The sequence below is a fragment of the Triturus cristatus genome, chromosome 2_1, assembly GCF_964204655.1.
Source record: "Triturus cristatus chromosome 2_1, aTriCri1.1, whole genome shotgun sequence".
In the NCBI taxonomy this organism is placed as follows: Eukaryota; Metazoa; Chordata; class Amphibia; order Caudata; family Salamandridae; genus Triturus; species Triturus cristatus.
In genome coordinates this window covers 849599616-849625518 of record NC_140581.1, presented here as the reverse complement: position 1 = coordinate 849625518, position 25903 = coordinate 849599616, and the positions used below count along the sequence as shown (strand labels likewise).

The 25903-nt window shown below is 44.3% G+C and overlaps 1 protein-coding gene across 2 annotated transcripts in view; it reads left to right on the top strand.

Annotated features, from left to right (window-relative positions):
* Window positions 1–25903, top strand: part of VLDLR (very low density lipoprotein receptor) — a 167544-nt gene that overhangs the window by 86177 nt on the left and 55464 nt on the right. For both annotated transcript variants that reach the window (XM_085632954.1, XM_085632955.1), the window contains exons 4-9: window positions 12846–12968; window positions 15265–15636; window positions 19757–19879; window positions 19963–20085; window positions 23546–23665; window positions 23906–24031. In XM_085632954.1, the coding sequence (XP_085489080.1) occupies window positions 12846–12968; window positions 15265–15636; window positions 19757–19879; window positions 19963–20085; window positions 23546–23665; window positions 23906–24031 (987 nt within the window). The remainder of the gene's footprint in view (window positions 1–12845; window positions 12969–15264; window positions 15637–19756; window positions 19880–19962; window positions 20086–23545; window positions 23666–23905; window positions 24032–25903) is intronic.

The following is a 25903-nucleotide window of genomic DNA, read 5'->3' as shown; positions in this document are numbered from 1 at the left end:
GTGCAACATTTCTAGCATGTTTTAAGTACATTCATATTTAAAATGACTACTACACGGGCAGTGGAACGAGGAGCGAAGCAGGGGCTGCAGCAGCCCCAGGGCTGAAGACCGATCAGAAAAGTAATGGGACACATTGAGGCCTTTCGATCAGTTGTCTGGAAACATTAGCTGTCGATTTCAGTGCAGTGAAAGACCAATGGCAATCAAGGCGAGCGCGGAGCACCATTGTCGTCCAACCCTGCACATCTGCTTACCATGTCTATAAGTTTACATTGTGTGGCTTCAAAGACATGACATTTGCATATATACGATTGTCACTCTTGCTGTCATTGGGTCGTATGGCGAATGAAAGAACGGCGCACATGAAAAGCACCAACGTAAAAAACTGCTTCTTTATAAACCCGAACATTAAAAATTCGGCTCTTCTCCATTTGAGTCTTTTATCGTGATTCTTTTGCAGTTTTCCTGGTGTGCCTGGGTGAAAACGAACCCTTATTTACTACATTGCTGCCCGCGTATCCAGAGGACACAGGTCCTGTCATGGCCCTGCAGCCGTCTGTGCCAGTCCCTCACGTCGTGTGTCACAATGCCCTCCTCCTAAATTTCATCGTTCTGAGACTAATCCGGAAGGGTAGGAGCAGCCGCAGGTACTGGTCATCTAACGCCTTTTCTGGACGTTTTATTAAAACACCTTCCTGAGCTCCGCCCCGCCCGGACCCCCTCTTCCGGGGCCCCCTACCTACGTTCCCTGCACAGGGCCACCATGAGCCTAGAGCCGCCCCTGCAGTCTCTACATAGTCATAAATGTGTACAATATTGCATTTTTGCACTTAGCTTTCATAAACGTTTCCAAGACCACACTTTGCATCAGTTGTAGATTTCCAAACAGACAATTTCCCAGTGCGTAACTGTATACATCATACATTTTTGCGTTTTGACAACCTAGAGTGTGCAATTGCAAAAGTAGATTTCTCCTCACTCTGGAAAAGTGTTCCCTAGAGAAACTTATTACCCTACACCTCAACCAAGTTTATGGATGTTGCGCACTTTCCCTCCCAAGGAAGGTAATTCTTTCAGCCTTTGCAGGATGAACTCTTCCCACTTTTTTAGGCTTTGAGTCGCAGAGTTGGTTTGGAATGCTCACAAACTGTCACGTTTTTGGGTGCTTACAAACTCAAGGCAAACCATGTCTTGCAACTCCCACTTCCCATCTATTGTAGATTTACATGTCATTGTGTGCAATAGTGGTGTCACCCCTAGTCTGCATTCTGATAACCAAGATAACCACAGATTGTCCTTGGACAGCACATAGACCTTCAGGCTGTGTTCACACTCAACAGGCCTTACACCCCCAGCCTTTTCCAATGATCCACAACTGGCCCTCCGACTTTCCTAACCTGCCGTTATTTGCTCTTATTTGACCCCTCGGCTCCTGGTTCAGGCCCTAGAGACTTCTCTCAATTGGAGTCCCAGCCTGATCTTTAGACTGCCTCAACCAGCCTCAGAAACCCTTCTCATGTTCAGCACAAACCAGCTGCCCCAAAAGCCATCCACAAGTACTCCCACTGGCCCTTCAACACCTATTCCCATCTGCTCGCAGAGGTAAAGATACCTGCAAGTGCCCAGCAGTAACCTCCAAGTAACTTTAAAAATCCACCACTTCTCCATGATAGAAATTTCAGCTGCTTATCTGACATCCCCAGCTGGTCTGTCAATGACTTTGTCCTGTGGGGAGTGCCTGGCTAGGTTATCTCCACCTTTAAAAAAAAAAAAAAAAAAAAAAGAGAATTTTAAAGGGTTGTGGAGGTAGGGGCTGTGGTTGTGGACTACGTCTACATGGTTGCATGCGTTTTATTCTGCTCCTGATTGCAGCTGTTCACTTGGTAACTTATCCAATGCTTTGCAAAATGACTTGTGGTCACCTGAGTTTAGTTGGGGACCAACTGTAGAGCTTTAAAGGCATGTGTGATGGGGTACTACCTTATAAAAATGCAAAATTACATTCATACACTATAGTCAGAAGACACTGCAAGCACATAGGGAACTAACGAATCAAAGCCTTTGAATAGAACCATAATCTGAAACAACAAATGGGACTAGTAGTCAAGCAATTTTCCCTGTTGAGTGCAGTATGGGCAATAAGTTATCTTTAGTCTTTCAAATCTCTGTGCAGTTTTATTCTCCTAAGTAGATACTTCACTATTGGTGAATTACTTTCTCCGTTTGAAAGTACTCTTCTCCAGTATTAGGGTGTCTTTCATAGATTCACATGCTTGAATATTCCCCGTCGTCGGAGTGGGAGTCCCACGGTAAATAAAATAGCAATATATACATATATATATGTAGTAAAATATATACATAAGTAATCATATAATTAGTGCATATAGGTGTAAAACACACATAGTGTACCTATAAGAGAAACTCCATAGGAATACAATGGAGAGAGACAAAAGACCTTTGTAGTCTATCTCTGTCATTATGTAAGTCCGAACTCCAGCCAATCAGGCGTCAGCCCCTCTCTAGAACCTTCTCCTCAGAGCTTCTCACCTCAGATTTTCTACCGCACGTCGTGTGACAGGGAGTCTCCCTGAGCTCTGCTCAGTTTTGTCAGTGAGGATGTCTTCTAGTAAGAAATCTTTGTTTAGACCATGCTCTTCATGTGGAAAACTGCGTTTGTTCTCTGAGGACCCACACAGTAAGTGTATTTACTGTTTATATCCTGACCATGAGGTGGCAAAATGTAAGTTTTGTAGAACTTTTTCTACAAAAACTCTAAAGGACAGAGAAGGCCGCCTGCTTTTATGGCTACAGAGACTGAAGGACAAGGATAACTCTCCCTCTGATGTGGAAAGTCTCTTTTCTGGTCGTTCTCAACCAGCCTCTAAGCGCAGTAGTGTGCAGGAGTTACCATCTCCTTTCCTGAAGAAAAAGAAGCTGGCTTTGCCTCTGACAACTGCCACCTTTGTGGTTTCACCTACTGCTTTGTCGCCTATGGGACACTGTTCTCAGGCTGCTGAGGCGTCTACTTCCTATTCCTCGGGGAAAACTTTGTCAGCCTCGTCGACGATGCTCCCGATGACGAGATCTGCTGTTTCTACCTCGTCGACGGTGACCCCGACGACGACGTCAGCTGCTTCGTCGTCGACGAGCGTTATGTCGACGTTATCCTCGTCGACGATTACCATCACTTCTTCAAGGGCAGTGACTTCTGTTGTGCCCATTACTTCGACGTCGACGAAGAAGGTAAAGGTTCCGTCGACGAAGACTGTCGTCGACGAAGACGTCGTCGAGCTCGTCGACGCCCATTCCGTCGGCGAAGAAAAAGAAGATCCCGACGACGACACTGTCGACGGTGGTTCCGTCGACGAAAGCCTTGTCTACGAAGACCTCGACGACGGCTCCGTCGGCAGCGGCTCCGTCGGCGGTGGCTCCGTCGGCGGTGGCTCCGTCGACGGCGGCTCCGTCGACGGCGACCTTGTCGACGGCGACCTCGTCGACGGCGAATCCGACGACTGCAATCTTGTTGCCACAGACGTCGTTGACGATAATTCCGTCGACCATCATTCCTTCGACGACGGCTCCGTCGACGAGTACATCCCCACAGACATTCGTAAGGGTACGAATACGCGGTGTGGCGACTACCCAGAAAACAAGAAGGGAAGGAGTTTCTTGGACACCATTACCTCCTACTGTGGGCTTGGAGAGCCAGGAACATAATATTCCTTTGGGAGTTGCACAGCCTCCCTCACCATTATTTGCTACAGATTCGGATCAGGAATCCGAGGGGTTACCGGAGTCTTTCGGAACGGCACAAAGTCCATCCGACTTGGTTATTAAGTGCCAGGATGTCAGTAGTGAGGATGAGGATCCGGTATTTATACACCAGGCCCCTCCGAAGCATAAAACGGCGACTCTTCCTCTGTCGCTCATTACTAATCTCCAACGCATGTTGGACGACTACAACCAACGGTTCCCTCTATCCCCTCAACGTTCAGAGGTTCCGTCAACCCCGGTGATTTCAGCAATTATTCCACCGGTACCTATTGTAAATCCTGCTCCACAGATGCCGCCTGTACCTCCACGACAGGTTCCGGAAAGGGTGTTGCCTCATTATGAGCCTGTAGAGGAAGGCCCTCAGGACCCAGAAGAGGGTGAAATCCCAGATGATGATGGGGATGTAGATGACAATGATGATGATATGGCGGAGTGGGACAATTACCAGGCACAAACACCATCCCCCTCACAAATAGTAACAGGGGATTCACCTCCAGTGGACATAGCCAATTTTCACCAACTGATGGAAAGGGCATGACACCGTTTTAAGTTAACAACGGAGCGCAGGGAGGAAGATTGCTTCCTTTATGATTTCAAGAATCAACCCTACAAACAGACTCATGCTATTCCCATAGTTGAGTTTATCTGGGAAGAAGGCAAGAAATTAATGCAGACACCGAATACCTTGCCAGCTCAGGTGCCTCGATTGGAAAAGAAATATAAGGCACCGATAGGAACCCCAGCATGCCTCACGGGTCAGGCTAAACCTGAGTCGGTCGTTACGCAGGCAGCGCAACGTAAGGCGAAAAATCCGGCATCTTCTATCACCTCGCCTCCGGATCGTGACGGACGTCGGATGGATGCCATAGGGCGTAAATTCTCTTCTATGGCCTCTACGGTGGTTAGAGCAGCTAATGCCTTGGCCATCCTGGGACGATATGACAGACAAGTTTGGGCTGATATCTCGGATGTGGTTCAGGAGTTACCAGAGCCATCTAAACTGGAGGCAATGAAGTTGCTCCAAGAGGGAGAAGCGGCATCGGCGGAAATAATCGATTGTGCAGTGGACATCGCCTGCATGGGTTTCCGTCAGCTTGCCGGAGCGGCTGTTCTGCGTAGGCAAGGATGGTTAAAATCTACATCCTTTCGTCAGGAGGTTCAGTCTATGATCTTAAACATGGCATATGACGGCGAGTCTTTATTTGGGAGCCACGTCGATGAAGCTCTACAGTCCATAAAGAAAGACACTGAAACAGCTAGATCACTAGGAAACCTTCAATTTCAGCGGAGTAATTTTCGTGGTGCACGCGGACGCGGCACCTCAAGTTTTCGAAAAGACAATAAACAATACAAACCTTACAATCAAGGGTCCAACCGTTACTCTTATGGACAGCAACAGCAAACATCACGGCAGCAAACCTCCAAGTCATATAGAGGAAAATCCTCATACAGAGGATCCGCATCAAAGAGACAGTGACTCTTCCCGGACAGACAAGGTTGGAGGTCGAATCTCTGTTCTTTTCCCAATGGTCCTCCATCTCAAAGGACCGTTGGGTTTTGGACATTGTGAAGAAGGGACACGCCTTAGAATTCACCAAATTCCCTCCTCCCACTCCACCCTCCGGACCGCCACCAGCTCACATGAAAGAACTGTTGCATCAAGTCCGACTTTTAAGGCAAAAAGGAGCTATAGAACTGGTACCAGTGTCTCAGAAGGGAAAAGGTTTTTATTCCCGGTTCTTTTTGATCACAAAGAAAAACGGAGAGTGGAGGCCCATCCTCGATCTAAGAGCACTAAACAAATATATAAAGAGCCAATCCTTCCGTATGATGACGCTGGTAGACATCTTGCGCTTACTCTTGCAGGAAGATTTTCTGGCGACTATAGATCTCCAGGATGCCTATTTTCATATCCCTATTTTACAGCGGCATCGAAAGTTCCTGCGTTTTCGAGTGGGTCAACACGATTACCAATTCAAGGTGTTACCATTTGGCCTGCGCTCAGCCCCTCGAGTGTTCACGAAGGTACTGGCTCCAGTAATAGCGTATTTGCGCCTCCAGGGAGTGCAAATATTTCCATACCTGGACGATTTTCTCCTGAAATCTCAGTCAAGCACTCACCTGCGACAACCCACTCTTCTGTGCCAGAACGTGTTTCGCTCTTTAGGCCTGTCCGTAAATGTGGAAAAATCCCAACTTCATCCGTACCAACAAAGAGATTTCCTGGGCGCAACTCTGGAGACTGTCGGCGAAGGCATTCCTCTCCCAGGAGCGTCTCAAAAAGATGCTGCGACTGGTGGCTCTGATCAGATCAAGAGTCAGTTTCTGTGAGACTATTAAAATCATTTCTGGGGATGGCGTCATCATCCATTGCCTTGATCCCTCATTGCCGGCTGAGGACACGTCCTATCCAGGAAGCTCTGGATGCTCAGTGGCGTCAGGTAACGGGATCTTTCCACGACATGATATGTGTCACAGATCAGATAAAGTCAGCACTCGCATGGTGGGCAATTCCAGCCAACTTGACGGAAGGCATGTCCTTTCTGTCGCTGCCACCGGACAGAACACTCACAACAGACGCCTCATTGGAAGGATGGGGCGCTCATTTGGAGGATCTCTCTGTGAAGGGAAGATGGTCCACACATCAAAGATCTTGGCACATCAACAGGTTGGAGCTCATGGCGATTTTTCTGGCTCTAAAATCGTTTCTGCCTTTGCTCCAAGGAGAGTCAGTGCTAATACAGACAGACAACACAACCTGTATGCACTATGTCAACAAACAGGGCGGAACAAGATCCCCAAGTCTCTCCAGGCTAGCTCAAAGAATTTGGGACTGGTCTCTCAGTCATCAGATCTTGCTTACGGCAGTCCACCTGCCAGGAGTATCCAATGTCCTAGCGGATTCCCTGAGCAGGTCCTCCTCGTCGACCCACGAGTGGGAGTTACACCAACCCACTCTAGAGAGGATATTCCAACTATGGGGCCGTCCGCAACTCGATCTCTTTGCCACGCCGGAGAACCGGAAATGCCGAAATTACGCAAGCTGGCATCCCCACAAGCAATCACAAGGGAATGCCCTTTTGATAAACTGGTGCAATCTATTTGCGTACGCCTTTCCTCCAATACCCCTCATACCTCGGGTTCTTTGGAAGATGAGGAGACAGCCTTGCCACCTGATCCTAATAGCCCCGCGCTGGCCACGGCAAGCGTGGTTCTCAGAACTGCTCCTCCTGTCCCAATGCCAGCCAATCCTCCTGCAACATCGGACGGATCTGCTTACCATGAGCGAAGGGAGAATTTGTCATCCAAATCCCTCCTCACTGAGCTTATCAGCATGGAACCTGAACACCATGAGTTCGCCCACCTAGACATCCCCCAGGATTGTAGGGATATTTTGGCCCAGGCTAGAGCACCTTCTACAATCAGAACGTACAAGTTTAAATGGAAACGATTCTGCCATTGGTGTGCTGCTAACGGAGTTCATCCGATACATTCCACGGCAGAGCAATTGCTACCATTCTTCTTGCACCTAGCCAGTTCTGGACTGTCGCATGCAACCCTAAGGGTTTTTCTAGCAGCCATTTCCCGTTTCCGGCAAGATGGATCAAGTTCCCTTTGTTCCTCAAGAATAATCCGCCAATTCTTTAAGGGCCTATTCCGGAAATTTCCGCCAGTTCGGCGTCCTCCTCCGTTGTGGCACCTCAACGTTGTGTTGGCACAATTGATGAGACCTCCGTTTGAGCCCATTCACAAGGCCGACCTAAAATATCTCACTTGGAAAGTAGCTCTACTTCTGGCACTAACGTCTTCTCGTCGTCAGTGACATCCATGCTTTTACCATCAAACCTCCGTTCCTGCAGTTCAAACCGGATGCTGCAGTGTTACGCACCAATCCATCATTTCTACCCAAGGTGCCTACTGACTTTCACATTAATGAGCCAGTAATATTAAAGACCTTTTTTGCCAATCCTCAGACACCTGCAGAACAAAGATTACATTCTTTGGACGTCAAGCGGTGTCTTAAGTTCTACATCAGTAAGACAGCTTCTTTCAGGAAATCCGATCAACTTTTTATAGCTTATGGACGCTGTCATAAAGGACGTCAGGTTACTAAACCAACGATTGCACGCTGGATCTCGGCAGCTATTGTCTTCTGCCACCAAAGGGCAAATAAACCTCTGCAGTCTCCAGTGAGGGCACACTCCACCAGGGCAGTCTCATCATCTACTGCCTTATTTGCTGGAGTATCTTTGCAACACATCTGCAGAGCAGCTACGTGGTCGACCAGACACACGTTTACTAAGCACTACTGCTTAGCAACTTTAAGCGAGGAGGATGCTGCGGTGGGACAGGCAGTGCTGCGCAATCTTTTTAAGTAAGGTGAGCCTCTTCCTCCCGCCTCCATATTGTTTCCATATATATATTATGCATTTACAATGTTACAGTTGTTCAATACTGTTTTTATGCATAAGAAGATTGATTATCTATATATGTTGAATCTATTTGGCATGGAAACAATGGTGATTGTTACTGCTAGCTATTCTATATTCAAGCATGTGAATCTATGAAAGACACCCTAATACTGGAGAAGAACAATTGTTACTTACCTGTAAACAGGTGGTTCTCCAGTATTGGTGTCTTTCATAGATTCACATGCGACCCTCCCTCCTCCCTTCAGAGGCTCTCTTCTCCTCATGCACTTTACAGTCACTCTTGTGCTACGAAAATCTGAGGTGAGAAGCTCTGAGGAGAAGGTTCTAGAGAGGGGCTGACGCCTGATTGGCTGGAGTTCGGACTTACATAATGACAGAGATAGACTACAAAGGTCTTTTGTCTCTCTCCATTGTATTCCTATGGAGTTTTTCTCTTATAGGTACACTATGTGTGTTTTACACCTATATGCACTAATTATATGATTACTTATGTATATATTTTACTACATATATATATGTATATATTGCTATTTTATTTACCGTGGGACTCCCACTCCGACGACGGGGAATATTCAAGCATGTGAATCTATGAAAGACACCAATACTGGAGAACCACCTGTTTACAGGTAAGTAACAATTGTTCTTATAGTCCCAAGCAATTTGACCTTTAACCAGATTACATATCCTTGGCCTTTTTGAAAAATGTTCTTCTTCTGGGATAAATGCCCAGAATACCAATGCCTGTGTTCCCCTTTCCCGCCTCTGCCCTTCCCAAAGCAGTATGCTATCCATTTGATACCTCTGGCAAAGACTTTAGTGGTGTTTTTCCATCAGCTGTCAACACCGCATGTACATCTAAATGTTTCAAACTGCTCCTTTGATAAAGGTTTGTTGTAATGCCATTCTGTCTATACAGGACTGGACAAGGAAAAAACAGTATAAGATCATAACTGTAATATTTCTGCTTTAGAGCAGATTACTAAATATTCAATGGCACACAGCTGTGTTATCTCCACATTTGTGCTGCTTTTTCTAAAGTAGAGTTCTTTTAACTCTGTTAGTATATTGGACTTCTGAGCAAAGGAGTTCTAGCTGGAATCAAATCTAGCTTCCTTGATTAACCCTTAGAGGCATTAGTTAAAATTGCTGTTTTCATGCTGGTGCAGCAACACTAGTGGGTTTCATTAAGGAGTGTAACTTTCAGCTTTTTGGCCACACTCTGGGGCAGTGGCTTGTAGAAGCAGCTTTACCCATGTACTTTAATACTCAGCCTTGTATTTCCTGGGCTTGGGCATGGTTTTGCCATGCTCTCAGCATGGCCAAAGATAAAATGGGGGTGGGGGAATGCCTGCTTTATCAACTTCTCGTCTTTAGCAAACTAATGAATCCTCTCCAACTTGGGTCCCAAGTTTGTATTACTTAGTCTTTTAGATAAACCTATTTAACACCCACTGAACAGTTTGAGCTATTTGATCGGTCTGCTCTCTGGAGACAAGTCATACTCTTCGTTGTTTATTTGGAAGGGAAATCTTGTCCCCAGTAATGGGGCACGAGCATCATTTACTTTTTTTTGTCAGTGTGGTGAAGGAACGAAGCTCCTATGATGCTTATGCATTAAGCAGACCTAGAACTGCTTCATGGGGTTGATCAGCTCATTTTAAATTCTCAAACATTTTGACGACACGGAGTATGAACAACATTTCTTCAACACTGGCTGCAACCTCACACCAAAACAAATAGACTAACTTTCCAAAGATGTCTTCCTGGTTCAGGAAACTGTGGGATTTGGCTTCACTTCAACAAATCCTTTGAAGAAGATGGGTTTTCTAGATTACAATATTTGAATAGAATCGTTAAATAACCCCTGGCACTAGTCTTATGGACCTTTGTCAACCAAGACGAATGAGGAGCAAACATCTACTCAACAGTAAATCATTTCTGTTAAGATGTCCGAGTAAGTAAAAGGGTTTTGTTTTCAAATCTTGCATCTATTTATTCGTTGAGCATTAATCTTTAGATTTCAGCTTTAGAAGTTAATATAATCCAATTGGTATTTGATTATAAAACAGAACAAAATGTTAAGATCACAGTAAAATGTTAATACAACAGGTATGATCCATAAAGGAAGTTCACTAATCTAGGCTAATTTGGAATAAAGAGCAAAAGGTATCAGTTTAGAAATTAAATGAAGAGTTCTGATCGACTATGCACAAGTTTAAAGCTTTAACATTAAAAGCTGGAAAGTATTCTCAGTTCTAGATATCATTAAAAAATTTAGTTAAATCTAAATAAGGCAGCCTCTCTTTGAAAAAGCATCAAACTCTAGGATGGGCTCCAGAATGTCTGAAAAGGGTTCCTAGGATCTGGTAGCTATTCTAGAAACTCGTATAAATGCACAATTCTGTGTTGCAACTTTTTTTTTGTCTTCTCCATTCTCCAATAAAATATCCGCAAACTCCCCATTTTCTCAGCAGAGCACAAACTTCCAGACATTAGTCCTTACTTGCAATGCTTTTTTTGTGATCCAAACACTTCTTCCCATGAGTGATTCTTCCTCCCATTTGTCTCCTCCCTGTGAAAACCTTACTATCAGTTGTCCAATACAAAACCAGTGTATTCACAAACAGTAGGCTTCTGAAGTAGCATTATCTGCAGTAAAGGGAACTCTTGCACAAACCACTGTGCAATGTGAAACAGGCCTTTCAGTGTTAATACATTTGTTTCCATTTAGCATGGCATCGACAGGCTATCTTTATGTATTGCTATTTATTTTTCAGGCATTTAAGGTTTTAGTACGATTGCCAACTATAAATAAAATGTATGCTAAATGCGAAATTTGAATGGACGCTTATGCACATTATTAAATAGCATTTTGACAGCAAATGGAATTCGCTGCAGCACCTTCTTTGCATTTCTTTAGTTGGAACCCTCTTTTTCATTGTGCCAAACTTCGTCATTTAGTGGTTTGGTTCACAATCACCTGTGTCCGTTTCTGTAAAAGTAATTTTTCTTTCTACTGATATCTGTAGAGCAGCAGGTCTTCCACTTTAGACTTTAGTGGACCATTGATCACAAATGGAAGCCCGGGAACCCCAAGCATGTTTAATTATGAGTGACTGGTCATTGGTATGACCCCAATCAATACACAAATCAACAAGTTAAATGAAATCTGAGCTCTCTGCAGATGTGGTGGGTACGGAAGTAACTGACTTGACAAAGGCATCAGACACGGGGCAGCAATAGAGCTTGGTACTGACCAAGCAGGAGACCGTGCAGGGCCTATGTGTCCAAGGTGAAAGACAGTTGCTCATTATGCCAGAATGCATGTTTGTTACTGGAAAGTGATACCTGTGGGTGTATTCCAGTTCTGCTGAAAAACTGCACTTATGCCCCCTTTCCAATACAGGAGAGGTAGGTGCTTTCAGTCAGCAAGTACATGTCCATCTAAAGCTTTGGGTGATAAGTGCAGCTTGGAATGGCCTTTTTGGGCATGCAACATGTGCAGGATTCCATATATCACTAGCCCTCAAAATACTGACATGACAAGTGTGCATGCGATTTTCTAGAAAACAAGTAATTCAAATGTTCTGACATGATCTAACAATCACCTGACTAAGACCATCCACTATGCAAGCAGTGATACTGCACATTCCCACATGCTCGATCCTGAATTGGAAATACACTTTGACTAAATATCTTTAACATGCTTAGAATTCTTTAATCCATTTTATTGATCTATCTATATATCAAATACTTTGGAGGCACTGCATTTTATTCCAAGTATATCAAACTATTGTGGTAGGTGAAGCAATCTTTATACAGTTATTTTAACTCCAAATTCATACTGTTTTTGGACCTAATTGGCTTTATTGGTAAACACTCACTCTTCCAGAATAGGGACCCAGGAACCCCTGCAGATCTAAAGATTACAGGTTAAGAACCGCTACTGTAGAGCGTCCATTCTCAGAAATACGTTGCCAATCTGATTGGACCTTATCTACTTGAGGGAATTTTCAGGTCAGCCAGTTTTGTCTGCCCAACCATTTAGATAAGACATTTGGTGGTCTACTTCTATGTTCAGGATTCTTCCCTGCAAAAGTCTTCTTCCGTAGAGACTGAAAAATAAGTTTTCTTTATCACTATCTCTTCACATAAGATTTCAGATAATCCAGGCTTTGGTCTTTGGCATCTTGCTTGGGGGAAAAAAAACGAAACTATGGTTGCAAAGAAGCACACGTCTGATCCTCACCCAAGCTTCTCTGGTCTCTCAATGTGAAGTCCCCAAATAGTTGAAGCCATATCTCCTGGTTTCTTACTGGTAATGTCACTCCTTACTGGGTGTCGGGCTGGTTTCATCAAGCTTGGAGAAATGCACTGTTGTGGCCCACTCTTAAATGTCCCTGTGCCTCTAAACAAGCTCAGACTACCATAGAGTGGCTAGTGGAGCTTTACAAAAACCAAAATCTATCCGGTGCAGCCATATGAATAGTGTTGGAGCCTGTAAAGCAATAAGCCATTGCTTTACCCTCTGGCTTCATTGCAGAGCAATACCTCAGGAGTATGAACATTGGAGGCACATTACTAATTTGAGAGCACAACTCTAATACTTTAAATTGTTTCCATTTCATTCTTTAACAGATTTAAGAACTTGCAGGGTGACTGAAATCAGTTGTGGTCCACGATCGACGCAGTGTATTCCAGTTTCTTGGGGCTGTGATGGAGAGTCTGATTGTGACAGCGGAGAGGATGAAACCAATTGTGGTAAGCTCTGGGAATGGGTGACTTTTTTTTTTATGTATCCAACAGGCTCCATGTTTTGTGGTAGCAATTATACTTGCAAGGAGTTATATATTTTGCATGCTACGGAATAAGACAACATTTGGTGCAATGGAATAGTTGGTGGGATTTTGATCCCAGTGGTAGCATGGCTGCCTGCTACCCTCTTTCTGAAGCGGCTAATGCCCATCTCTTCTATCTGTCTAGTGTTGATTGCAGGATGGATGAAATTGCTGAGATCCAAATGTAATAATTTGGCCATTTGTGCATATACTGTGCAATTCAAGTTTGCTTTAAGGGTGCTAACTTACAGTAGTAGAAAACTCATTTATCTGGTTTACTCTGAGCTGGCCACGTAAAGTGGACAGTACAGTATATTTGGTTAGTTTAGGATCTGGGTGATGCTAAATGTTTTCAGTGATTACTTCAAATGTACAACTTATGAAAATAGTTCACATGGTCCAGAGTTAATATTGACCAGGGCTGTGGCATAGTTCCCAATAGAGGTCCCTGGCCCTAGCAATCACACTCCAGCAACCCTGTAAAGGGTAAGCAGTTGGATGTGAACAAGTAATGGTCCTTGAGTGTCCCTTTACTTAGCCAAAATGTAGGCTCTTGCAGAAAAGCCTGTATTTAATCAGGTGGGGGAAAATCTATGCACAGCGAGGCTAATGTTACACTAGTGGCTGAAGATATCCAAAGAAGTCGCGGACCCTGGGGGCAAAAATGCAGCCAGACCCTTCATCTAAGCTTCAGTCTTGCCATCTTGCAAATGGCCAGTGAAGGGAGCAATCCACGTGCATTCCGTGGAGTCCACCTTTAAAAGGGGCACCAGTGCCCAGCCACTCAAATACAGTACTCGGGCTACTGGTGAAAACCTGCCCTGAGAAGTTGCCTCAAGATTTCAGTCCTCTTGGTTCTAGAGTAATGAGATGTATGTGCTCTTATGCACAACCATGCGAGTCCAGCACTACTAACTTCCCATACAAAGTGCTAAGTGGGTTGGTTTGAAGGTTAGACTCTGCATGTGGTGATTGATATCTCTGCTTGCAAAGGACATCTTTATGCACAAGTGACATCGGGACCTTACTCCCAATTAACTTCACCAAAATGCAAGCGGTACTCAACAGCTGAGGAGATAAAGGTAGGATGCACATGAACAGTTTGAAACTAAACTGTGTTGATTGAATTCCTTGGGGGTAACCTTTGCGGAGGTACTATAATTTCATCCCCATGCCACCCATTTGAAATGCACCGGTGATGGCAAGGTCTTGATCTCGTCGTGCAATTTTTTGGTGCTACCATACTTGAGGATTGAGGCTAAATCCACCACATGCTGTAGTTGGCAGTGCCCTGCACCCAGGTGTGGAAACTGGCTCAGCTTTGCAGTGCTTACTGCATCTGTGGAACTTGAGAAACAGTAACTGCTCTCTGCCTAGCTGATATCAAATTATCACCTAGAACTTTTTGGCTAGAAGTGACTTGAGCAAATGGTATGAGGCTGGGGGTACTGCGGTTGATACTTTTTTCTATCCAGTGCGTTCCCCTACTCTGATGCACTGTTGGTGAGGGTGGCCTCGCATGGTAGTAACTAGGATGTATCATTGCCCGCTGGATGGTTTCTGAGCCCTCATTATTAACCAGACACCTTACAAATCGAGCCCCCCTCCAGAGCATGCTGGCTTGCCACAAACCCAGCATTCTGTCCAAGCTTTGTATCGGCCAATCGGGTCGTTGCAGCAAGGTCCCTGAACCGTTTGATTTTGTGCAGAGCAAAGGTGATCAAAGCGCCCTCTTTCTCAGGAGAGGTCGGGTGATGGTTTTGACTTTTAGCAGCCCACTGCTTATTGAAACGGTTTGAAATAAGCATTTTTACACGAAGTGATGTCATGCAAAGCCGCCGAGAATAAACAGTCTTGAGGGTAGGTTACGACTTTGTTAAAGTGAGTAAGTTCAGGGTTACTCGGGGTTCTCACTGTTTCTCTCGAGACGAGCATTATTGACCTCCATTACTGAACTTCTCTCTGGTAGTGATTGCCTTTAACAACCGCTCGAGTCCTTGTGATTTATGTAGTTGCCTATATATTTTTTTTTTCAGACCTCCTTTGTGTGGAGTCGACACATTATTGCCAGTCCTCTGTGGCCTCTTTCATTCAATGTCTTTAATTTAAATTAGAATCGATACATAGGCTGCATGGATGGAAGCCTGGGTGGGAGCGGGTGATGCTTTACATGCGCGTACAGTTCTTTCTTACTGTTCTTTCATCGCTTTCCTCCAAAGGCCACATCACCTGCAGTCCAGATGAGTTCACCTGTTCCAGCGGGCGATGCATTTCCAAGAACTTTTTCTGCAATGGCCACGACGACTGCGGCGATGGAAGCGACGAGCTGGACTGCACCCCTCCGACCTGCGGGGCTCACGAGTTTCAGTGCAAGAACTCTTCCTGCATCCCCATCACCTGGGTGTGTGATGACGATGCAGACTGCGCGGACCACTCGGATGAGTCGATGGAGCAGTGCGGGCGCCAGCCGGCCTCCCCGCAGCGCTGCCCGGAGAGCGAGATCCAGTGTGGCTCCGGGGAATGCATTCACAAGCGCTGGCGCTGCGATGGCGACGCAGACTGCAAAGACAAAAGCGATGAGATGAACTGCCGTGAGTACCTGCGCCCCGGCTGCTGCTTGTATTAAATATCCAGTCTGTCTGCTCTAGTTTGTGTTGCTTTGAGCAAGCTAAGGTCTCTGTGTCCCTAGTAGGGAATGCCCGCCCCCCCCCCCCCCAATGTAGTTAAAGTAACAGATTTAACATTGAATATGGATACTTTAGGGTCAAGGTCGCGTGCTGTGAAGGGGTTTCTGAGCATGGTGCTAATATAAAAGAAAGAAACGCATTAGTCTTTGGAATCTATTCAAGCCGGCCTTCTCTAAATGTCGAATTTCCCTCAGCTGCTGGCCAGGTCTCCTTAACGCCAATGTTGCAGTTTTGGTTTGGCTTCTCAGAGTTCGTAGATTTTGAAACGTCTGCATTGTTCAATGTAATCTAGAGTGTAAATCTCGTATTACTTTGTAGAGTTCTTTCCCATCGAAAATGACCTAGAAATTGAGTGTGTTAGGTCGTTTTGGAGGAGTAGTTTCCAGGATCTCCTTCAGGACGGTCTAAATGTAAAGAGTTTAGAGTCTCCTTGTATATTGGCTCTTGAGGTCCCCAAGTTTGATTTTTCTTGATCTCTGCAATTTTTATTTGAAGTTCTTTTATAGTGCGTACAGGACTCCCTGTATCGGAGCGCTGTACATATAGCAGTTAAGTCCTACATACAGGGGTAAAAAGAGCGAATGATGGGCTAGAAGGAATAAGCAAGGAGCGTTCTTTTTTGCTTTTGGTGCAGATGCTCATAAATAGCTTTCATGCTGCCTTTTAAGTAGTCTGAAAGGATATACTTGCTCTAAATTTAAACTTGTGCATCAGCTGAAAGCAGTGTATTCACCCACCAGATGTTTCTGCTTTGTTTATTAGCTTGTCCCGTTTGGTTCTTTCAAATTCTCCTTGATTTCGGATAAAAGCTGGAATTGTCAGTGTTTTGTAATTTTGCTGGCCTTGGGTATTACCTTGGGACATCGTGGCTTACTCGGCAATGTAGGTAAACTTGTCACTAGGACTGTAGCAGCTGCTTTTTGTGGAAGGAAATGGGGAGTAGTGATCCTTTTGTGGATGTAAAAGGATGCATTTTGACAGCCTAGGATGAATATATGTAAATGCTCATTTATTAAGAGCAGCTCAAATTTCTGTTTCCTGCCTAAAACCAAAAGTCCGCTTTGCATACTAGTTTAGAGCCAATGATTAAACCGGATGATTTTGGTGGACGGTTAGCAATGTCGTGGCCTCCCATTAATGTCTAGGCATTTAAGCCCACTGGACTTGCGCAATGGGATCTAGATGCTGTGGCGCTACAACATTTTATTTTGCTACAAATATAAATTGTAGGTTTTCATATAGAAATCTGTAGTGGGCATCTGTCTGCCTTACAAACCCAAGGGTATGGTTGGGGTTGTTGGCTTTGTGTATGTCGGCATGACTGGAGTCTTCAGCTATCAAAGTTTTCTAACTTTAATTTGAAAATTAAATTTGTAGAATAGTCGGCAAGTTTTCATCCAACTATAAAGGCTTCAAGTGGGGGTGCTTGATTTTATATGTATTCCCTGATTGAAATGAATTTTAAAGAAAATCAATATGCAAAGAATAATGGCGTTCTTGCAGCTGAAGTACTGTTCTGTACACATTGAGGCTTTAAACAGAATAGGCCCTGGATAAAAATCTTATTGTATGCTTTTTGGATTAAGGGGAAAACTCAAGACTTTTCAAACTGTTCATTAAGGAGTCTGACACTAATCTTGAAATATTCCTAATGTGTTAACCTAACTAGAATTTACATTTTATTTGTTTCGTTATTCTCCTAGACTGGGTAAATACCTTACCACCAATTTAACTGTTTTGTTGATGTAGGGAATTATTAGTGGTTTGCACGACTTAGTGGGCCAGATTCACAGAACTGGCCGGAATTTCTGCACCCTGGGGGCCGGAATGTCTGCACCCTGGGGGCCGGAATCTCCTCTTCCAGGCCAGAATACCCACAATGCATCAGATATAGTCAATTAACACCAGATTGTGGGTATTCCGGCCCAGAAGCGGAGATTCCGGCCTGAGTGCAGATGTAAACTTAGGACCGTTGTAAGTGCATTCTGTGACTACCATTAGGAGTAATTTAGGATTTTCTCAGACTGATTCTGTGAATCGGGCCCTGTGAGTCTGTCATGGACTTGACTGCTTAACCCACAAGAAAGGGCAACTTGTGTTGGGGCAACCAAAATGGGAATAAGAATGCAGTTTCTTGTGTTGATCTCCATTGTCAGCAACAATGTGAAGCATGTATATGTAAACTGTGCCAATACTATGGAAGGATAACGAAGTACATATCATTGAATGGCAACAAGATACCAGGGCAACTGCTGTTTGCTCACATGTTCACTCATGCTTGCTCCTGCCATCTCTTGGGCCTCTGCACCACTCTCCCCTCCCCACTCACCTCTTAGGTGGGTTCCCTGATCTCTGCAGATACCTTGGTGGCTTCCTGATGAGCCCATCCTAACCCCATGTTACATTTCGTGCAGATGGAAGTGACATGTGGGAGCTGTAGGCTCTTGTGCTAAATCCTGTAGTGCTAGGCATACCAGGACCCAGAAGACAACTGATGATGCAAGGCAAGACGATTCTGCTAGCTCTACGGCGGATTGGGGCTTGTAGGATGGAGAGTGAATGGGTATTGTACCTGAGCTTGGTGGCCAAAGCATCATAGGAAGTGTGTGTGTGGGGGGGGGGTTGTGACCTTTGACTCTACCCTCTTCCATCTTTTGGTAGGGTGGGTGTGCTCACTGACCTTGCCCTGTGACAGGGTGGTGCTAATGGCAAGACTCTCTGGTAGGTCTTAACAGCCTTCTGTTTTCCGTGGGGAAACAGGGCTGCAGAAAGATGTGCTGCACAAGAAACCCACTAATGCAGTGGGAAACTGTACACTGGCCTTTGAGTGCGACAGCAGTGTAGCACTTGATGTACCATGAGTAAATAGTGCAGTGCCTATTGGTGCTTGTACTAGGCCTGGGCGGTACATTCCATTCTGCTTGCAGACTTTGCAGAATTTGGATAATTTCACCTTCTGCGGAGAACATGGAATTGCCAAATTACACTGGTTCGTGGAATTTTTTGCTTGTTCGCACTTTCAAAATGCATGTTCACAAGATTCCCCCCGCAAGCATGCAAACAGTGTTCGCGAACAGGCAAAAGCATCGCAAATGGACGGAACAAGCAATTCCGCATGTTCGCAGAACTCTGCGTGCTCACTGAGATTTTGTACTGTTTCGCGGAGTTTTGCGTAGTGCGACTATGCAAATTTATCACATCCCTAGCTTGTACGAGATGCTTAATTGTTTTCTGAACGTTAGTTGCCTGTTTGGGGGGGGGTGGGGGGGGGAAACGGGTGGTAGGACATAACCCAAACACCCATAGCAGAATAGTTGGCTGTGCTCAGTGGATCTGCAGGTTTGAGCTTTAGGATGTCGTCTCCTTAATTGTCAATACCAGAAGTTTGTGACGTAGAGTTCCACCTATGCAAAACCCTAACATTTCCACTTAAAGTAGATCCTCACTCCAAGATTTACATTTTTCAGTCTCCAAAAGGTCCACTATCTTTGAATGTTATCGCATACAGGTGGTGTCTAAATCTGAATTAGACTACAGTGGCACCTGGGTTGGCTTGGCAAAGTAGCCATTGTGAACACCTGATTTTCATTTCTACACCAACTCATGAGCTTTCAGCCATTCTCCAGTCCATTTTTTTTTTCACTGCTAACAATTTGTAAGTTTCCAAAATCTTTGGTCTCTCCTTTCCTGAGTACGAGTTATTTATGTGCCCTTCCTAATATGGCCTATTCTGGTTTTCCTGTAAGACTCCTACCTGGTCTGACCCCCAATCAGGATGTGGAATGGGAGTGAGTGAATTTGAGATGCATGTCAAGGGGTGGTTGGGTGAAGTGTAGGAGCTTTTAATATGCAACTTCTCAGTGGTCCGTCTCACTTGTATAAATTTCAGGTGTTTACTATAGCGAGCTGTTCCCTGTTTCCCCACCTACTTTGCAAGTACAGGAATGTTGGAACCCTAACTGTTATAGCCACTAAAGAGGAGTGTTCTTGCCTGACTGACTCAAATTCCATTCCCCCTCCCTAGCTTCTCGTACTTGTCGACCAGATCAGTTCAAATGTCAAGATGGTAACTGTGTTCATGGCAGCCGGCAGTGTAATGGTGTAAGAGACTGTCTTGATGGCACTGACGAAGTAAACTGTAAAACTGGTGAGTAAATGGAGGTTTTGTCCGTCACAAAGGTATTTTAAAAAAGTCTTTAATTCTTAATTGCTTTTCGGTTTGTATTTCAGTCAATCAGTGCTCTGGACCTGGTAAATTCAAGTGTAGAAGTGGGGAATGCATTGAAATAAGCAAGGTTTGCAATGAGCGACAGGACTGCAGAGACTGGAGTGATGAGCCGATGAAGGAATGTGGTAAGAATTTCATGAGGCAAAACTAGGCACCTGACTTTTTGGCACTTTAGCCTGTTAGCCAATAAGTGCATACAGGAACATTTGACCAGACAGCCCCAAGTCCTTAGCAATGCAGTATAGATGGTGATTTAAAGGAGAACCTTTAGACATTCAAAGTTTCTTCCAGTCATGGTGTTTGTGTGGATTGGATGTCAGCAGTTTCAATATGCACAAGTGCGAGCACAAAGAGCACCCGCTTTAAAATGCGACGGTTCTCTAAACATTACTTGACTCTCGAAATTGTCTCCGTGGCAGACTATTATGTTAGTGATTGTAAATAGCTTGCAACATGCATTATGCAGGTAATCTTGGAAGACCTGTGATGTATTCTACATCCTACTTTCATATCGGAAACAAAGTAAATTCAGTAAGATCTCTTTTACAGATCAGTCTGTAGATATCAGCTTGTCCAAATCTGCCTTGGATAGGTGTGAGCAGTGTCCAGGATGCTGCTCTCCTCCAAATAAAACTTTGCTTTAAATTCTAATCCTTAAGGCTTATGGAGGCTTGAAAGACACACATGAAAACAATCTAGAGTCTTCAGAGAAGGAAGACTGTGCAGACCTCTAAATCATTCCTATTTATATTACATAGAAATCGTGATATTGAGCCTCTCGCAAGGGCTAAAACTGATGTCCTCCAGATCAGTCATTGAGAGTTCCTATGGTTCTGTAGAACCAGGTTAGAAATGGATATTTGTGCTTGACTGAGCAGAATTCTTGTTTCAGTAGGCTGCGAGCAATTGCTTGAGCTGGAAGAAGTCGCACTTTATTTCCCCAGATAACCATTTTGCAACAGTGCCATCCCTCCTAGAGAGGGAGTAGAGCAGTTGTGGCACAGGTCTGTAAAATTCCCATGGTCTTAGCAGGAAACGGCAAATATCCGCTTACCTGAAGTGGGAGAAAGCAAAATACTATGGTTTCTAAAGGGTTTGATGTGAAAGTACAGACCTTGACTGCTGGTCACTGGTTTGATAAGCAAGTATAAATCGGGTAGAAAAAGTTTCATAGTTAGTAGGTCTTGTATGCCAACTAAAGCGTTTAAAATGTAATCTTTAGGATTTCTGCAGAGCACTCTTTAAAAAGTTTGTAGCGCGTTGACGCGGGAGACTGCTTAGGCAGAGTTTGACTGTTCCTGCATAAGTACTGCATGTGTAATTGTGGGCCAGAAGCAAATAAATGGAGCAAATTGAATATAATTGATTGCATCAGGCAGTATGCCAGATTGGCCTAACCTCATTTGTCTCTAACAAATGAGGTAATCTGAAAAATGAAGTCTATCAAAACTAGAATCCTGACTTTTATCTCTTGCTCTAAAACTATATGGAATATACCTGGAAAACTGTTTATCAAGGGTACATCTTTAAAACTAGTGTGGTTCGTCTTTTTTAATTTTTTTTATAGGGGGAAATCAGAACAGAAAATGACCACTCACGGCAGGTCAACTTAGTACTGATTGATTTTAGAGGATTAGGTGGTAAAATTTTGTCTCTGAGCTGTAGCTTCGATCCTTGGGAGTTGAGCGAGGGAGGGAGCTCTGATTAAATTGTTTGCTCCCTATACCTAGAATCGTACATAGAATGAGACTCGGACTATACAGCTTTACCAGTTCAGGAGATAACCCTGGTGCCGGACATTAAAGCTGGAAGTGTTCTTATCCAGCATATGGATAAGAAAGCAATTTCCTTATCTGAAAACCACTAATCCAGTAGTTTTGGAAAGGCCACCGCCAATTAAATATGATGTATAGCTTACACCTGACAAATTTGACTGCCATGGCTCCAGGCTTCCTGAACGGGTCTAGGATGAAGTTGCATTAAATTTCAACCCGCGAAAGGAGGTGTTCAAGCTGGGGCTGCTGATGTGCTCGTCACAACATTATAGTTTTTGAGCTCTTTTCATGCGAGTGAAGTATTTGTCCTGGGCTTTCTTTGGTTTCTGTACTACACGTTCAATCTCCCTAGACCACTTGGGGCATGAGTAGCTAGGCCTCAATTCCTGCCTTTTTTGTGATTGTTACTCCTTATCCTCAGCCTGACTTGTTCCCAGCACACTCCTTTGTTTTTAACATGGGGATTTCCTAGGGCGTTCCACTGGTGCAGAAGTGGACAAAGTGTGGGGCAGGTTTGAAATGGAAGTAGGGTACCAGCTACCTGAAGCTATGCAGGAGTAGCTTGCCAGAGCAGTTTCAGTCCTGCTACAAGCTGGGAGCGTCTCTATATGGATTAGCAGGAACTTATTTGCCAACGGTCCGATGTTTTCCGTATATGCACTTTCACTGCGTTGTATCACTTTCATTCATCTATAGTATCGCATTCTTCTGATGCCTTTATTTACTGCACTATCGTATGTGATGTGGTCGTCTTACAAATTAAAGCAACCATCTCCCCGGCTGGCTGCCTATAGTAAAACCGTGTACCTTAATACAAATGTTACCTTTATTTGCAATGTACCCCAAACTATTGCAGCCTGGCTTGGGTGTAAGTAAACAACTCTCGAATCACTTTGGGCATCTTGACTGCTGTTCCTACGCGCACAAATTTCACTGATCGCACAAATTTCACTGATCGCACAAATTTCACTGATCGCACAAATTTCACTGATCGCACAAATTTCACTGATCGCACAAATTTCACTGATCGCACAAATTTCACTGATCGCACAAATTTCACTGATCGCACAAATTTCACTGATCGCACAAATTTCACTGATCGCACAAATTTCACTGATCGCACAAATTTCACTGATCGCACAAATTTCACTGATCGCACAAATTTCACTGATCGCACAAATTTCACTGATTGCACAAATTTCACTGATCGCACAAAGTTAATGAAGGAAGGGTGGAGGACGCTCAACCACCTATAAATAAATGTTAGTGAAACTATTTTCAGGCTGGTCATCGTATGACCGGTGCTTAATTTGATCCGGTGGTGTCTGGTGCTCTGCACCATCACTTCATTGTCAACACTGGGACGTAACTATACAGCACCACCATGTAGCAGACTGTTATTTAGAGAACAGTCGTTTATTCCTTCAGTACTCGTCAAAAATGACAAATACCTTCCGCTGAAACATTTCCTTTAACATTCAGGCTTGGAGTAGTCCGAACAGTCACACTTGGAGTATGATTGTTAGTGATTGTGTTGGTACTGTCCTTGGCAACATTGGCGCGGGCTATGGGTGTTGCAACCTGCAGTTGCCTCCTGACGAGGACCCTGGCACTTATTTATTTTACAATTTAAGCACTGCGTAGGGCTCTTAATGTACAGTTTACATCCCTGTGCTTTTGCTGGCGAATTCTGTTGCTTTTGTGTCGGTTTGCCATCGAAGTGATGTTTGTGACGTGTGGCCCTTATGTGCTTTGTGCTGTTATTGTGCACCTGTTTATGGAGTAACCTGAAGCTTTCTTGAACTCCTAGGTCTAAACGAATGCCTGGTAAATAATGGCGGCTGCTCCCACATCTGCCGAGACTTGATCGTGGGCTATGAATGTGAATGCCCAGCCGGGTTTGAGCTCATTGACCGGAAAACATGCGGAGGCAAGTTGATGATCCAGACTGGGTGTGGTGGGGGCAGGGATTAGTGGGGTTTAATATATCCGTAGTACTTTTAACAGTGAGTATTTAATCTTGCACACGGAAGTTGTCGTTCGGCTTAATTTACTGTAAGGAATGTGTTCACATTGTCTAATAATTCAGTCTGTTCTAAAGAGATTCTCTCGGTGTTTATTTACTAGTCTGAGTGTCTGACTCGCCCTTCTTTGCGGTTTTCTTCCCTAGATATTGATGAATGTCACAATCCTGGAATCTGCAGTCAAATTTGTGTAAACTTGAAAGGCGGCTACAAGTGTGAATGCAGCCGTGGATATCAAATGGATCTCGCCACTGGAGTCTGCAAGGCAGTAGGTAAATGCACATTTTAATTTTTCCTCACTATTATTGCTCAGGAAATTGTAGGAAGTGAAATCGAAATATCATTAAATGACACTCGGACATTGATGCAGAGTTATGCATACTTTAGGGGCTGTCCTTTATAACCATGATTCAACGCAACATGATAACGTAATTTTTGAATATAAATAAACTAGATGCTGTTTGCTGGTTTGGACGGCGAGGTGGGAGTAGATTAAGCACAAACTTTTAATAAATATTCTATCCGTGTTTTGAATATGCCCTTTTATCAGTCTTGTGGTTTGCAAGAGGTGCAGTGTATTTTGTGTTTAAAGCAAAACAAGCAACCACAGGAAGAAACTGGAATGCTCAAATACATTTGAATTAAAGCGGGAAGACCAACTTGGTGTGCCTGCATGTTCACTTTGACTGTCTAGCACTTTGATTACTCTCAGTAAATGCCCTTTGCCAGTACAGTACCTCTTAAAGAAAAGCTTTTTTCCATTAATAGTCCCACAGTTTGATCTTCCCGAGAGTCGGGCGTGCGTTTTTGCATTTGTCACGCGATATATTTTTGGGTGATGGATTAAGTTAAACTGCTGTTGATGCCAGAGCACTTAGTGAACCGATCGCTGCAGGGAGTGTTTTTATACGTTATCTGCATCTCAAGACTGCATTTCACAATTTAATATGGAATTCCTATAATGGATGTTTTGAGTTTTTTAATCTTTGTTTGGTGCATAATACTAGTCAGGTTTTGGCCCAGGTACCACAAACTGCAAAAAAAACACCACCTGCCAATTTTGGAAGTCTCGATTTGTTTCCTGGGTTCTTCTCCTTTTTGCACAGACATTAATTCTGGATAACACTATCCCTACTCCCCGGGCTCAGTTAGGTTGCCGAAGATTACTTTATTGGGAGTTCAATAACAGCTGGTCAAAGTCCTGTTCAGTCCTAATTGCAAAGTACTTCTCGGAGGTGCATTGAAGCAGGCTACTTAACTGCAGCTTCATGTTCCAATAAACTGCATGATTTGCCGAAGGCTCGTTCTCTTGCCCTGTGCCGGTTATTCCAAACTGATCCGGCCATGACTCTTAATGTGTGGAATCACCCACAATTGGTTAATTGACGTCTGTCTCATGCCTTCCAGTGTAGCAAAAAAGGCTGGGGGGGGGGGGAGGGGGGTAGTACCTTGCTGTTGAATAGTTTTCTTCCTGAAGGAAGACCTTATTAATGGAGCCATGTGTATCTGGCAGGAATCCTGTATTCTCCCTACTTAAGCTGACCAGCGTAGATCTTGCACATTGGGCATTCTGGTGTGGCCCTTTGCATCCCCCTGGCTTTACTGCAGTTCTGTTCTCAAAGGAAAGCATCATATAGCACCAGAGAAGGAAGTTTAACTTATTGTGCAAGTAACTTTATTTTCGCCGTTCAGAATGCTGAGCGAACAGCATGCCCATCTTCACCTGACAATGAGACTCCAGGGTATTTATGGCCAAGGCATAGGTTCTCATGGAATTTGGCCGATGCAAGCACTGAAGTGGTTTTACATGCTTGGTGCCCTGTATTCACTCATAGTGGCTAAGAACCAAGCACTTGATGGTTCTTGCCAGGCTGCCGTGGCTTTGCTGATCCTTGTATGGCCATGACCAAATGTTTTGCTTTTTGAAATGAAGTTTCTCTTGCGACAGCTGGTTAGATCTTGACTCTTGCAAGGGCCATAGACAAATTGCTGCTTCCTCTCTGCAAAACCGAAGCTTGTTGATGCCCAAAGTGGAAATTCTGAGACGCAGTGTTTCTCGTGCCTTTCTCCAACAAACTTGTCTGTCTAGGGTGATTAACAGGTGATTCCAGTAGGAAGGCCCATAGGTTATCCAAGTACTTCGC